General features: G+C 36.6%; 1 protein-coding gene across 2 annotated transcripts in view; it reads left to right on the plus strand.

Moving 5' to 3' along the window:
* PRKCE (protein kinase C epsilon) overlaps nucleotides 1-16,565 on the plus strand; it is a 287,758-nt gene that overhangs the window by 182,597 nt on the left and 88,596 nt on the right. For both annotated transcript variants that reach the window (XM_031504268.2, XM_031504267.2), the window contains exons 9-10: nucleotides 917-1,131; nucleotides 2,369-2,542. In XM_031504268.2, coding sequence (XP_031360128.1) covers nucleotides 917-1,131; nucleotides 2,369-2,542 — 389 coding nt within the window. The remainder of the gene's footprint in view (nucleotides 1-916; nucleotides 1,132-2,368; nucleotides 2,543-16,565) is intronic.

The raw sequence follows: 16,565 nt of genomic DNA on the forward strand, positions 1-16,565 counted from the left end.
CTGATTTCATTGAGCTGAGTAGCTGATTGACAGAATGTGTATGTCAGCAGCATTTCTTGAGTTTGATAGAATTGTTCTTAAAAATTAGAAATCTGTGATCTCTGATTACAGAACTGATTAAAATTTGTCAACCTTTTGGTTTCGCAAAACATTTTTTTCATAAAATCATGATTTTTAAAAATATCTGCTATTTTGTTTAAAATAAGAACCAAGAATTTGTTTAAATTCTCTCTTTAGTTTGAACTTTATGGCTGTGCAGTAAAGTTGTTGCTTCCAAGGCCATCAGGCAGAAGTACCATGCAGAGCTCAGGACAGACCCTGAGGACTGTTAGTCACCAAGACTCTCTGTATTTAATACTGAGAAACCTTCAGAACCATTTAGCAGATCTACACAATTGCTGCTTGAAGCAGCACTAGGAAGTGGTCAAACACTTTATTGGCAGGCATCTGATAACAGCTGGAGCTGAATAAGATGCTCCATTCATGTTGACTTCAAGGACTGGGACGCCCAACTGTCCTTTGAACCTTTGGAGACGCAGCTCTAAAATACTTAAGCAGGAAGATGAGTAAGTGCTACAGGAAGATAGGGATATTCAAAACAAAGTACTTCTCTGTGGTACAGGAACACCCAAAGTCACTAGAACAACTATTTGGCTACTATTCTAACTTATCTTTCAAGTTTTGGATATGTCATTTTCTTAAGTTCATTTTAAAAGGCCACCCTTCCTGTTAGAGAAGGGGTTTGGCTGATTACTGTAAGGTGGAGAAGCAGTTTGCTAAATATGTACTCTTAACCACAGAATGCTCTTAAACACAGCATTCAGAGATGATGAATGTCCCTTCCCACACTGATACAGACTATCAGGCTGGTTTTCTGACAGTTGGTCGAAACTAACTTTTCCTCACATTTCCACAGAAATCAAAGAGCTGGAAAACAACATTAGGAAAGCATTATCTTTTGACAATCGGGGAGAGGAGCACAGAGCAACAGCTACAACATCAGCAGACAACCAGCTTAACAAACCTGGGGAGAATGGTGAGAATGGGGAGGTCAAACAGGCCCAGAGCAAGCGAATAGGTCTTGAAGAGTTCAACTTCATCAAAGTTTTAGGAAAAGGCAGCTTTGGAAAGGTGGGTAGCTTTCCCCCCCCCCCTTCTTTTTTTCTTTTTTCTTTTTTTTAAGCTATTGCTCAGGGATGGTTTTGACTACACTGATTTGGAAGTGTTCATATTGACATTCAATTCAAGTGCTTCCAGCTTAGGGGGTTTTCTTTTACCCAACTAATCAGAAGTATCAGTCTCCTTGTGAGCTGGCCTTGTCTGTACTTTAGCTCACTTTGTTCACTCCGGTTAAGCCATTTGAAACAAAATGTCAGTGCTTCATTATTTTGGGATACGGCTGATGAAGACACACATACTTACATACATATTGTTCAACAAAATTGCTTGTGGTCAAGCGGGAAAAATCAGGTCAGATATAATGTTGTGGGGTTAATTTACTTTCTTGGTAATTCCCAGTTCAAGTTTACTTATTTCACAGAACATTTTATGTACTTAGTTTTCCTCAGAGGGTGTGTTCAGTGCTGGAGGAAGAGAACTGAAGTATTTCCACTCAGATATGACAGGGCTTAGCTGCCCAAAATACAGCGTAAGCAGCAGAGATGTAACTCACCAGAGTTCCCCTAATAGGGAGTTGGTGAGGGTGGAAGGGGCATTGCTGTGTTTATAGGCCTTATAGGTTTTCTTTCCACACTGTTGTGCACCATGTAATCAAAGATGTGCACTGAAATATGAATCTGATTCAGAAATACACTCTTCCTTCTTTGATGTTACGGGAACTTCACATGCAGGGGAACATGCTTTTGTGTCCCTGTTTTCTAATCCTTTCTCTGAAGATTATCCTGGCTCCAAGCCAGAACTGACCTTAAACAGAATATAGGGCCTGAACCTTAAACAATAGTAGTAGTTAAAATCAACAACTTGAAAGGAGCTGGAATGGTAACTTGGGATTGTATACAAAGTCCATCACACTTAAATCTCACTACCAGAAGTGGGAGATAAAAGTGGTAAATAAATTTCTGTTTTATATCAACTTCCTTCCTTGTTTAGTTTTTGAGACCTCATTAATAGGTACTCATTATGATACTTAACTAACAAACAGAACAGATACTCTCTGTTTCAAATTTAAAGAATACTAGAGGTATAAGCTTCTAAAATTACAGTACTTTAATTTTAATTTTATAAATTGCAGCTTAATTTAGGCAAGTATGTAACTGTCTTTCTATTTTCGGTGCAGTCAAACCCATATGAAGCCCTGCATTTATGGCATCTGTTGTTCATACGTAAAGAGAATTTTTCTTTGGTTTAGGTAATGTTAGCTGAGCTAAAAGGAAAAGATGAAGTATATGCAGTGAAAGTCTTGAAGAAAGATGTCATACTTCAAGATGATGATGTAGACTGTACAATGACAGAAAAGAGAATTCTGGCATTAGCACGGAAACATCCCTATTTAACACAACTTTACTGCTGCTTCCAGACAAAGGTAAGCTGCATGAGTCTTTTACCAGTTTCTGCCCAAGGAATAACACTGATTATTTCCAGACTGAAAGAAAACAACATAAAAAGTACAGCAATATTTTGAAAATATTCCTCGTAAGTTTTTTGGTACTTCAATTGTATTTTAGAGGAGTATTGGCTGCTGTTGAAAAGCTTAACTACTATACCTTGTAAGTACCAGGAGATGGCAGTAAATGAGTTAAAAAATTTTAAAAACCCACATGCATAAAATACACAAAAATGGTGCCTACTGAGGTTCTATTTTCTGTTTCTTTGGTACATTAATAGGGTGTATCATTTGTTAAATTAAGTCCAAATGTTTTTAGCATCCAGTGTGCAATACTTGTGTGTAGATTTGCAGAAAAGCAATGACTAGAAGATCTTCTAGCAAAATTATCAGGAGAGATGAATAGCACAGTGGGACAACCATAGGAAAATGGCTAGTAGGATCAAGATTATAGTGGTTTGAATATAGAAACAGCAAACAATTAATAGGTTTATACAGTTCTTAAAATAGTGAAAATATGCTAGCATTTTATATGCTTTGAAGTTGGCACAAAGCAGTGGCCCAGGAAGGCGTGTATGTCTGTAGAAGGTGTTTAACATACAGAGTTTTATTATATGTGTGAACATACTCTTAAAATGTTTTAACATATTATTTTAAAATTTATAAGTAGAATTAACCATGCTTTTCAGATGAAAGAAGTGATTAAAAGATGGTAGTGGGGTGAGGTGTAAACTCTGTGAACAGAAAGGGACTTTCAGGACTGTGTGCACTCCTTGGAGTGTAAATAAATATATCAGCAGCCTGATGTGAATCATATGTCATAACATTGGTAAAGATCAGTAGAACATTAAGTTAATTATGACAGAAGATTCTTCTGCTACTCTTCTGATTTCCTGGAGATTCCTTTTCTTTCGTATTTTTGGCCTGCTGTTCTCTATTTTGTACCATGCTTTCTGCCTTCCTCCCTGCTCTCCAAAGCCATTCATCAAAGATACTCAGAAGTTCTGCTCACTGCCTTCTCTCTTCCCAGATCTCATAACAGAGAGTAACTGCAGCTTGTGGCTTTTCTTGAGCTCAGAGGAACTCATACTGAAGTGGTTTATAGTGTTTATAGTTACAAGTTGTAGGCCAGTGTCTCTTAACAATCAAAACTACACAAAAATCCATAGTTGAAAAATTCAAGGGTTTTCTTGAGAATATCCTATGGACAATTTGCAAAGAATTCTTTCTAAAGTAACAAAAATACCAAACACCAAAACATATGAAAAAGCAAAAGCAATACATCTGCTAAAAGTACACATTTTTTATGAATGGTAACAAATGAAAATGTACCAAGTAAATTAGTCACTGAATGATTTTCTCAGGTTCAGTAGAAAAACAGGTAAAAAAACTTGCTTGAATGAACATATTCTGTGGTTTAAATAGCTTCATTGACACAAAGGCTGTAGTACAATATGTTTTAAGTGTGTTTCACAGTAGTTTATAGTTACTTACACTGCTGTTGTGTGCCATGGCATGGCAGCTGTATGTAGCAGAACTGGTCCCTGAAGTGATCATGCTGGAATTAAATTTTACATTTCAAGTAAGAGCATATTTGTCGTATACACCCTGACTTAATGTGAAGGTTGACTCAATATTCATTGTCAAAGCACTTGGAGGTTGTCTTTATGTAATGAGATTACTTACTTTGTTCCTCTTCCACAAAAATGCAGATGAAGAAGTTTGACTTTATATGCTGCAGTGTTTTCCTTCAGTAATCAGCTGAAAACACTGCAGAAAAGTTGCCTAATATGCTTTTTACAGTAAGTACATTTAAGTATTATTTATTTTTTTACATGAAGCAGACTTTTCATTAGTGTCATTTACTGAATGACTCTATTAGTATCACAACAAGTAAGGGATAATATTTTAAATTACTTTGGAATTCAGAAACTGTACCAAATAATGCCTAACACTTATATATATTGTACACTAGTGAGTTTTTAGCCATATATATCTAATTTCTTTTAACAATTCCATCTAGATTTCTTACTTGAAAGAAATACTCTGATATTTCTCTTGTTCCTGCTTAATGCAAAAGCAAACTTTGATCGAACCAATTTGCTTTAAGCCCATAAAAAAAATGAGCCACCACCGCCCTCCTGCCCTTATCAACATCTTAGATGTCTTTAAAAAAATATATATTTTAGTACTGTACTTCAGGAATAGTTTTGAAATATTCTTCACTGATCTGGAAGTTGGGAGAGTTCCAAAGCTTGGGATAAAGTGTATAAAGCTGATACAGGAAGTTTTATCTGCAATAGTTTAAGGAATGAGCTCTGCAAAGTCCCACACATCAGAAAGAAGGTAAAATCTACAGGCAGGGCCGCAGTTGAACTGGATTTTTATGTGGAAGGTACTTAACTCTTTTAGTGCAGCATATCTTGTAAAACGGTGACATTCTTGGACAGTATTTTTCAACACTCTTACACTATGACAGCATTTTCCTTCTTGTTTTGCCAGGGTATGGTCATTGTGTTTGTCAGCATGTTCAGAGGTCTGAGTGGTGTTTTGCCTGTGGTCTCTCAGTAGGAATATGAACGATGAATGCTGTGTTCTGTGTTTGGCAAAACCTGCCCAAGGCCGAGCATGCAGGGTACAGCATCTTTGTAGCAACTGACCTTTGCTGATCATCATCTTTGCTTTATTCAGGGCTTCATTGCATTACTTTCTCAATAAAGGTACTGAGAAAACGCACGGCATTTTCAAGGTTTAATTTTGTTTCCACTCTTCCTCATATCTTCTGTTTTTTCTGTGTGTTGGTCCCTTGGTTTTTCAGTAAGGAGTATCTTACCTGACAGTAATCTGATGCTGCCCAGTTCCCCTCTTCAGTGTCCTCTTCCCTCCAAGCTCATATCCTGCCTCGGGGATCAACTATGGAACAGTATCAACATGAGGTTTTATTGACAATGCTTCAGTCAGGTGGCTGACAAAGGGGATTTAAATGTTTCTAAACATGTTTTCTCTAAAGACATCCTTGTCTTCACTCAGTTGGATGTTTCTGAACTATGAGAATTAAAGTGCTTTTTATGGAAAGCTCTAGAAAATATAAGTAGCTTCATTTAATTCCTCCTACACCCCTGTCAATTTCTTCATAAGTACTTAAAATTTTCTAGACCTCTACCCTATAAGATGCATACACATGTATGTGCACACCCTATAATTTATAATGAATTATCCTAATAAATACTTAAGAAACAAAATTGGGTTTAAATTATTTAAGGCAATGAAAGCTTTATTATGATAATTCAGTATAAAATTAGAAGACTAGAGAGCTGCTGTTTTTAACATCTGCTATTTTATTTTTTTAATCCAACTTTGTAAAATCAGATAAATTTGAAAATAGTGCTCACCTTCTCTTTTCATAACACTATGTTCCACAGATGTAGTAGAGTATTTTTAGTGCACAAAAATGTTCCTGTTGAATGATAAGAGCTCCAGAACTTGTGAAGGACACTTAGTCAACATTATAGCTATTTCTTTTAGAGGAAACAAGTAGTTAAATGAAGGGTAGACAAAGTCAGTTATCAGAGGTGAATAATCAGACTTATGCCACCCATAAAAACATTAACCTTCATTCTCCAAGTCATGTTTTCTAAGTTAATTTAGGAAGAATCCTTGTAGTATGTGACCAAAACTGATATTGGTATGGTTAAATAGAGTCTTATTTCTTTCATGTATATTTCATGTATGAAAAAATATTAAATGTCTTCTGCCATTATATCTCAGAGGAGTGTCATTTATGATATACAGTGCAAATTAACCTGACTTGCCACTGTTACATTCATCTGGGACTAATCAGAGCTTATAATCCATTTTATCTGGTATTCTTGTACCTTTGTTGCTAAGCAGCTAAAGCCATTATACAGATATTGCTATATGGGTGTAATCAGTTTAACACAAGTTTGCATTGCCTTTTATTACTGATTAGTGTCAAATTAGAACTTTTTAGGGCCCAATACTGTTCATTATTATCCCTGCTTCAGTGGATTTGTACGTGTGAGACAAAAGACTAAATTAACCCCTGTATTTTGCCATTTTAATGCTAAAATATACTATTTAAATATTAAATTATTGACAAGGGTTTCTTAAAGATCAGTGTTAACTATGGTAAAAGATGTAGAATAAAATTGTAGGTCAGCATAGAGTGATGTTATTTATACTGTTTCTATTATGGTACCTATTTATATACATTTATACACATTTGTATTCAAACCTAATTTAAATATTTTATTTACCTGTGTTGGTATATATGCATGTACACAGGATATGTACAATAGTAGGAATTTTTAAATTCCAAATCCTGGTTTATACAGGCAGTTTATGCCATAAGAAATTAAAATATACCGATTTTGACTTTTTCTTCAGAGTATTTCCTGAAGCACTTGAAGTTAGAATACTATCTGGTGTTTCATATATCATACAGTTAAGAAGTTATGTAAATATACAAAATTTTGGCAGAACAGGGTTTTTCAGAAATTCATAGAGTGTTTATGTTAAATTTTGCTTTCCTGGTGACTGCTACCCAGTGTGGATGCACTGAATTGTCTGGAAGTAGACACTATGGTCAAGAATAGTTGGAACAACGAAGCTGATGATCAAATACTGTAATCATTGTCTCTCTCACACACACGAGCCCCTGTTTCCAGCATGATGATGACCCCATTTTGGGCAACTTGCTATTATGCAGCTCAGTTATTGCTAGCTGCTCTTGAAGGATTATTAAAGCCTGGTTAGCTCACTGAAGATTCATTGTTCACATGAGTCCCTTTAGTGTTAAACTCCAAGGCAGGCTAGCAGTGCAGCCAGGCTCATCAAGGGCCCGCAGGAGAAACTACTCCTCCAGCATCAATCAGAAGAGTCTAAATGCTCCTCTTTCAGACAGGAAGGACTTTTCTTTTGTGATGTGGCACCCAAACTGAACAGGACTCTTTCACACCATCTCAAAGCTAGGGCTTGTTCCTAGTTTGCATGTGTACAGTGAGTGCTGCAGCTGCAGCTCCGTGGATTGCTTTGCTGAGGCCTCGACAGCTCCGGGAATAGTCCCGAGTCAGCGTCTGTGGCCAGGATTCTGCACCTGCCGTCATGGAATAGGTGAGGGCAAGCTGGAGTTTGTGCTTAATTTTTTTTAAAACCTTGATCCTCATGCCTGCATGCTCAGGTTTTAGAGTTAACTGTGTCAGTAGTTCACTGTGTTAATGCATCTTAGTGCAGCCAAGCGTAAAATTCAATGTCAGGATTTTAATCCTGATCTGATCATGTGCAGACAGGAGGTTTTTAAGGATAACAGGTAGAGCTAAGGGCCTTTAAGGTCTCTTGGACAGAGTAGCTGGAATTACATATTAAACACTTGAGAAAAGTGTGTTTCTCCAGTTGGGGCATGCTTGAAAGGAGAAATTTTCAGAGTATCTACCCAGATGCTTTGCCAGTAAATTCCCTGGCACATCTATCTTTTAGCAGAGCTTAGAGGAGACAGGAACACCGTCATCCAAACAGGGAGAAGGGGGTAGCAGACTTTCAAACTGTAGTAGTCCCCTCACTTACTGAGTCCACGGAATCTTTCGATAATCTTGTGCTACGAATGTGTTAACATTATTCTGGTTGGTTCCTGATCTGGAATTCTTAATCTTGCAGCTCTTGTGGAAACACAGTGTTGTTCCTCATCCAGCAGGATAATTTAATATTGCTGCTTTAAATTAAATCCTGTGTGTTAAAGCTGTATTGTGGCTTTCAGTTTAGTTTTGTCTTGGGAGAGTGGGAAGGATAAGGATAATATGGCTTGTGGCAGCATCGCTTGGAAGGAACTGGTTTATAACAGGATCTGTCACTCTGCAGACATCTGCTGTCACCTTCTTTCTGTCCTTCCTCTGCACCTACATCCTGAGACCATCCTCACACCTGTTGTAGGTTCCCTCATGCTCAAAAGAGACCCGAGTACGTGACCCACCAGTCCCATGTCCTAGCACCCTTTGAGCTTTTACTTGTATTTTATAGCCATAAAACACTATTCACAATTTGCTTCTAATAGGCTCAGAATAAAAATAAATTTTCAACAGTAAAACTTATCTTTGAAATGGTTATCTTTGAAAACTTATCTTTGAAATATGCTGAGTTGGAAGGGACCAGCAAGGATTATCAAGTGCAAATGAAATTAAAGCTTTTTTAAAACTGTATTGTATACAGGTGAAAATGTAATGCTCACGTGGCTAGCTGTTGCGATGCCTATTTGTGCCAGTTGACTGTTTTAAATGCTATTTAAAGAAAGCCCATGACACACAAGAAGTTGTGAGGAACCATTTTATACTCTGTTTGTTAGGTGTTGCTCTTACAAGTAAACTACTAACGCACCCCAAAGGAAGAGTCAGGAAAAAGGAAACTGCCTATAAAATTTGATTCTTCTGCAGCTTCTTTTCTAAATGCAGGAAATGTTTCTCTTTGAAATTCATTTGGGCACTTTAATACAACCTTTTTTTTTTTTGTAACAACTGTAAGCTTAGTAAATTATAATTGTACACAAGAGAATTTCACCGTGGGAATGAAGTGGAATTTACAAAACATTTGAGTTTGCAACTTTAGTAAATTTTCCTTGCTTTTTTAGCATCTACACAGAGTATTTTTGGCATAAGATGTCTTCTGCTCCATACACCACATATAGGCCAAACCTGGGTAGGGTATAGCTTAAAGTATGCTATATCTTCTCTTCTCAAAACCACACCATCAGATTCTTTTTCCACTCTTCATGCTATTTCAGCTCACTTGTGGATGAGTAGTTCTAGCAAAACTAAACATGGGGTTTTGATGCAGGGTTTATTCTTGCATAGTTACCGTGGGCTGTGTAAGAGTAGCAATGCCCAGTCCACAGTCTCATGCTTGTGTATAAGGAAGCATGTAAAGAACCCCTCTGTGCTCCCACAAAAGTGGAGCCCAAGGTCATTCTGTAAGCTGAAAAGTATTCAGCACATGGTTCTATCTCATTAAAGTTATGGCAGAGGAGATCTATAACATCAACTCAGCCTTTAAAAGAAGTGTCTTCTCTGGAGGAGTGCAAGTGCTGTGTCACTTGTGGGCCTGTGAATCCACAGTCTCTTCACCATGGCTGAAACCCTGTATGAAGGGTGTATGCAACTTCCACAAACAGTAAAAAAACACTAAATATGCATTTTACCTGTACTTGTTGTATACATTTATCTCATCGTTAAGGCTTTCTGTTCTCTTTTAGTAAATTGATCAGTCTTTAACAAGTAATTGTTCAGAACTGAGAAAACTTGACTCATTCCAAGTCTTGGCTGTGCTTATTAATACATAGTTCATAGCAATGCAAAGAGTGTTTATAGAAGGCATTCTGAAGGTTAACATACGAACTTAGCTACTTTAATAGTGTATATGATAATACCAGCTAGTATTAAGTCTGCATATTTCCATAATCTAAGTTGTGACCTAGAGAAATCATCCTATTTTATCCTTAATGCAGCCAAGAAAGACCCAGTTGCAACTCTTTCTTACAGAATATGGGCACCTTGCCAAGTTTACAAGAAGAAAAATTGTCCTTTTAGGTATTTAACTTTCCATTTAGCCTGTAGAATGGGATCCATTTCTATAAATGAGTTTTTCCAAGAAGCTTCACAGAATCACACAAAATAACTAACTTGGAATACTCTTGCTGGTAAGTAGTTTATTGAAAAATCTGTGGTGGTACTTATTTTCTCTTTTCTGTTTTCAGAAACCCAATATTAAAATCACACCAAGTTTTGCTACTTAAAACTGCTTCCTGAGTTGTAGAAAAAACTATGCCCTGAAAACAAAACACACAATTTTCTTCTGTGCTGCTTTACTCATTTCAGAGGGTTTAAGATAGTTTAAATGATAGCAGAATTTTGGACAGTGTTTCTTGTTGTCTAACTAATTTATACTTGTGAATTGCCAGAGTTTTCAGCTGTGTGAAGCATATGCTTTGCCAAAAATTAATCAAGTTCTGGAAACAGGAAAGTAGGGAAAATAAAGCAGATACAATTAATGCTTTTAAAGGTCACTGGTGCATTTATAGAACTGCAGAAATCCAGACAGTGAAGAGCGGTGTATGAATAATGACTTTCAATAGGTATTGAAAAAGCCTGGCTAAGGTAACTCATGTTTATCCTAAAAGCAAAATAAGGCAGTATGTGGGGCTTGCACAGATCAATGGATATTCATAAAGACCTTGATTTTCAGGAAGTGTTCTGAAAACATGTTGAACAGGGAATATTATATGTAGACTAGGGATTTTGCATATATTTATAGATTTTCATTAATCCTGTGTGCTCATATAGTTTTTGCTTTAAATGTGAATTTTAAACCTCTTGCTAGATTTCTTTCATCCCGTTTTGAGAACTATTTTGTATAAAGGGCCAAAGAAAAGAAAATGAATTCTGTTCTGATTAAGTTCTGCATAAGACATATGAGCAGAGTGACCAACAGCATGTCTGCCCCAGTCTCTAACACTGCCAAAGCAGATGTCCAGGAAGAATGGAAAGCATATCGTGACATTTTTCCAGAATACTATCCCAATATCATGAGATAGATGGCTGGGGCATATACTGAGCCAAAGATGGCAGGTTTGCATCTAATCAGATGGCACTTTGCACATAATATTTTTTGTGGTAGTGTGGTAAGTGTGAAAAGTAAGGTAGGTGTGAAAAGTGAGAAGCTATTTGGAAATGTACCTGTTGGTGAATGTTGCATTTTGTTCACTCACATGGAGCAGAGAAATTCTCTTAATACTACATCTGCCAACAGACAGGCCTATAATGCAGTATAAATATTTGCACCTTTTCTTTTAAGTGATATTTCTGAAAGTGTTGTCTATGCCATTAAAAATCTCAAAACTAAGGTAGCTGCGCTATATTTTCACCATCTTCTAGAGTAGTGAAATAATTTGTCTGAGCACCTGGAAATACCAACTATAATACTGAGTGAGGTTTGTCAGATAGAATAAACTCAGAATTCCCTGCAGGTATTTCAGTATGCATGTCCATAATGTTTTGTTATCCATACATTACATAGAAAAGGTATTACATGTTGTAATGCAGGTAAACAGTACATAATAAATTTGACAGAACACTTCTCAAGTTGCTTTTTCCATTGCCGAGAGGCAAGGTACTGAAAGAAAGAGAGAAGTGTTACACTATCTTGTGCTTTCCCATCAGGAACGTAAGCAGTGAACCACAGCTGGCAATACCATGCCAGAGCCAAAAGGGCATCATGCATAATGCATTAGACTTAATTATGAAGCATGCCAAAGAGTGATGCCATCCTCTTTCAAATTATCAGTCTGCAGTGTTTCTTGAATTTCTGAAGTAGAAATCACAGTATCACAAAATATGCTGAGTTGGAAGGGACCTGCAAGGATTGTCAAGTGCAAAATAAATTAAAGCTTTTTTAAAATTTGATTCACCACTTTTAATGCATTTACCTGAGCATTTCTTAAAGCAATGATTGGGTATAGACAACTTTCAGAAGGGAAAGTAGCTGTGTTGGGTATATTCATGAATATAACACATTATTTGTTTGTGGACCTGTACAGTAGGGGACAAGTTTTAAAATAGGTTAATTAGGTTATTTGGGCATGCAGGAAATCTTTCTTGTTGTATCTTTAGACAATCAGAGTAAAAATTAAGTAAGTTTTGCCCGGGAAGAGAGTCTGTCTTCAGGACTTTAAAATTCTGTATAGCTCTATGGTGTAATTAACTCCTGGTTAAGTCCTTTTTGGTTGCATTGAGATGTGAGAAGCTTGGTGGTCATATTCCTGAAGTCTCACCCATTCTGTCTTGTGCCACACGTTTTCACGCTTGCAGTATTCAAGAACAAGTCCTTTAATGGCAACTACTGTGTTGCAACAGCAATAGGAAAGTAAACTTGCAGAGATTTTCTAGTATAATGAGAAAGGGGAAGATCATATCTAATGAGATTTCTGGATCAGAAGTGAGGGAGTTTTAGATAGAAATCTGAATTTAAAGAGGCTTAAACTCACCAAACCTCTGAACTTTTGGAAATTTGCCATGAATCTGTGGGAAAAGTTAGGAAAGAATTGTTGCTGGGTGATATGCCTGAGGAGATTAACTGCTTTCTACAGTGCTCTTCAATGTGGTATTATTATATAAAACACTTAAAGTGGTTCAAATATCCCTTAGGCTAACATGTAATCTCAGCCACATGTGTAACCTAATATCTGAGTATTGTTTCAGTCTGCTTTTTAACTGGATTTAGACTGATGATTTGGGTCTCTGAAGCCACAGGCAGCTCCCCAGAACCTAAATATCACCAAGTTCAGGATTTGATAGCCAATGCAGACTTCATTAAAATTTGTTAACCATTATCTGGTTGCACAGTTACCATCATTCTGTAAATAGCATTGACAGAAAGGGGGTATATTTACTAGCCTTGTACAGAGAAAAGTAATGTTTTATCCATTAGCAGTGTGTTGTTTTTAAAGTTGTTTACATTCTTTGAGGAAATGCGGAAGCTACTGCTTGAAGAGGTTAGAGGACATATGAGTTTACAGGCTCTTTTTGAAAATGTTCTTGAAACAAATGCTAAATTAAATTATTCAAGTAATAGCAGAGAGAACATAATGTCTTGGCAAGCTGAATTTATTCTGTTATATTTGAATAAAGAAATCTAAACTCTGGGGGGAAAAAGAGGTTGTCAGATCTTATCATGATACAATGAAGAATTATATAATTTTTTGGTCCTAGCCATGAGTTTTGCCTGCAAGTTACTGGCTTTGTCAAGTTACTGATGGTCTCAGAAAGATAAGCAGAGTACAAATAAAATTATTGGATGGTTAAAGTAGAATGCTTGAATGGTTAAAAACATGATAATCTGTTGAGAAAAAAATCTGAGGTTTTTAATTTTTTCTTTTCCTTTTTTTTTTTCCCTGTAAGAATAGATGTCTGTTAATTTAAAAAGTAGTAATTCATGACTATTCCTTAAAGCTCTCCTTTGAATTGTGTAAATCCTTGTCCCATAGAAACCCTAGGTTATAAACTTCAAAGGAGTCTCATGAAGCCTCGAGGTAACAGTAGGCGAAATTTTCACAAAGTTTTTCTCTCCTGGAACTAAAGACATGGGAAATTGTGTCAGCGGAAATAAAGTTTGCTTTGAAATGCTGGGTTAGCACAACCACAAAGTACTGAATGGGAAGGTTCAAATCACTGCTGGTGTATTTACTGGATCACAAAGGCTAAGTTCGTGCGTATTGTTCCCACTGCTCTTTTGTCCTTAATTCCAGAGAACATTTTTTAATGGTTAATATACTTTTTCTAAGAATGAAATATTACTCTGGGCCTTCCTTACAGCATGTTATATTCCCTGGACATGTTTTAGTCCAGGAACAGTTGTAGAAATGCTACGTAAGACCAGTGGGACAAATATAAACTATGAGTTCAATATTTTGTAATCATATAAAGAAAAACTGATCCCACTGGTGTTCTTGTTCTCCTAAAACATGAAATTTCTTTTTAAGTCTAGTCAGTTATCAGAAACTGGTTGCATCATTCTGCTTTACTGGCCTTCTGTGTGGGTCTGGGAGTTCATTTCTTGTGGCCTCTGTGTGGGTTTTGATCCTGAACTAAGAAAGACAAAGCCCTCTCTTTGCCTTCACATAACCCCACAACTGCCATAAAAGTAAAATAAATTGGAACTCACTGCATATGGGGGGTGAGGGGGGGGATTATTTATTTTTAAAATAATTATGTGAGCCTTTGACATACTTTTTAATTCAGCAACCTGGTCTAGTGGGAGGTGTCCCTGTTCATGGTGTAGGGATCAGAACTAGATAATCTTTAAGGTCCCTTCCAGCATGTGTTTTGATTCTATAATTTTATAAAAATGCAGTTCAGTAATTATTTTTTTCTAGATGCTGATGACTGTGAGCAAGAAGTTGTTTATATATTATATTCTTCAATGTGCTGAAGAGTTTTGCTGCTTCAGAGACAGAACATGCCAGTTTAAAATTTAATTATAAATAAGTTTAAAAACCTGAAATTAGAAAAATAAATATGATCATGCCACTTTCTGACACAGAGTGATATCAGCTAATTAATAGTAGAAAAAAAACCCAGCCCATTTATATTTATAAAACCTCAAATTTACATACATTTGTCCACCAGAAAGGATCGAGAGAATGTGTCAGCAATCTTAGATACTACTAGGGTTTGTTTTTTTTTTAATTCACCAAATACCTATTATGGGTGGTCTAATAAATTTTTTTGTTAAAATCCTGTTTGCACTGTCCAAAGAGAATGCATTATTCATGCATTATGTAAAGAAAGGCATTTTGCCTTAACTTTGCATATGTGGTGAAAAAAAATTCCTGAAAGGAATTTCTCATGTGTTCTTGAAGTATTATGAAGCTGCCATCACTCCACTGTTTGTAAATACCATTGACATTTTCATAGCTGATGCTTGTAATCTCACTGAGACACCAGCCATTTCTGCTCATTTTCTTAGTATAAAAGGGTATTGAACCTACTTTAAAAATTGCTGTTGTTCTACAGATGGTCTTTTTGGCAGGTAAGAAGCAAAACTGAGTCCATAGATGGTCTTAATTTTTACTTACTGCTTATCAAAACCTGTAATTATTTTGCATGTTTGCAAAAATGCAAAATTTACATGTTCTTTATAGTCAGCCTTGATATTGAGAAAAACCTGCTGAAAAGTGTCTTTAAAGCCATGTATTAAAAATAAAGTTCACATTCCTTACATTATTCTTACTTGCATGGAACAATAAATTGATGCTACAGAAGTTGAAAATGGAATTTTTTCAGAACTCATAGAATGAATTTTGCTTTTGATTAGGCTCACAAAGATGAAAGCAGGATACTGTGTGATGGCACTATATAGATTCTAAGAGTGTCCTATTATGTCTTACTGGTGCAGTGTGTCACCTGATGAGAATGTTTATGGTAAAAATACTGAAAATGCACTCAGCCTGTATCTGACAGGCAGGTATGAGTCATTGAAGACTTTTCTCAGGATATTGCCCAAGTTGTGTGGCATGAGGAAATCAGGTTTTGTTTGTGTGTTTTGGTAGTGACAGCCTTTAATTCAGTGAAGATGAAAAAGTGAGATTAACTATCATGGAAACTATTGGAAAATGGAAAGGAAAAAATGTGGATCTGTTTGTACAGAAATGAAACACGTATTCCAGGCTGTTTGGAACACTGACCAATTAATATCGAAGTGTAATGATATGTGCACACTGATCTGAGACTGGGTTGCTCCTGGAGGATGAGGATGCCTTGCCCTCTGCTCCCCCTTGCTGGGTCTGTCCAGTCTTTCCATTGTATCTGATTCCTGGAAGCCCTTGCATGGATGAGTTGAGTCCGTTTTCTGCTAGAGCTGAAAACTGAAGTAGCAAAAAATAATCTGTATGTCACTGAGGAACTCTAAGCTGCCTGATACTCACTGGTGCTTGTGAGGCAGCAAGCATGGAAGGGACTGTCACTTTTCTCAGTGGCAGCTCACTGCTGGGACAGTAAGCCAGCTGAGAAATCCCATGTAGCCCTGCCTATCCAGACAGCAATGGATTTTCTTCTTAAAAGAGTAAAAAAGAAAATCTGAACTGCAGGTTTTTCACAGTGGTGTTTTATGGCTGTAATCACCTTAGCAGTGATCCTAAACTCTTTATTCTCATGATTGCTATTAAGTTGCTCATGAGAATGGAAAACAAGATTTGTGGGTCAGTTTTGATCCTTTTGAAGATAATGGTTATATTCTCCCTGACTTCAGAAGGGTCAGAAACATTAGCCTTCTAATTTTTTTGCTGTGTCCAGAAAGAAGTATGTGTTGCAGATGAGATGTGTCATTTTGTCATCTGTTAGAAATCTGGCTTTTGGCACTGCAACTATGCAAGTGGCATGTGCAGTTACTGTTTTGTTTCTGGGTTTTGGTGGATTTTTTGTTTTGTTTGTTGGTCTAGTGTTAG

The sequence above is a fragment of the Lonchura striata genome, chromosome 3 (genome assembly GCF_046129695.1).
Source record: "Lonchura striata isolate bLonStr1 chromosome 3, bLonStr1.mat, whole genome shotgun sequence".
Classification (NCBI taxonomy): Eukaryota; Metazoa; Chordata; class Aves; order Passeriformes; family Estrildidae; genus Lonchura; species Lonchura striata.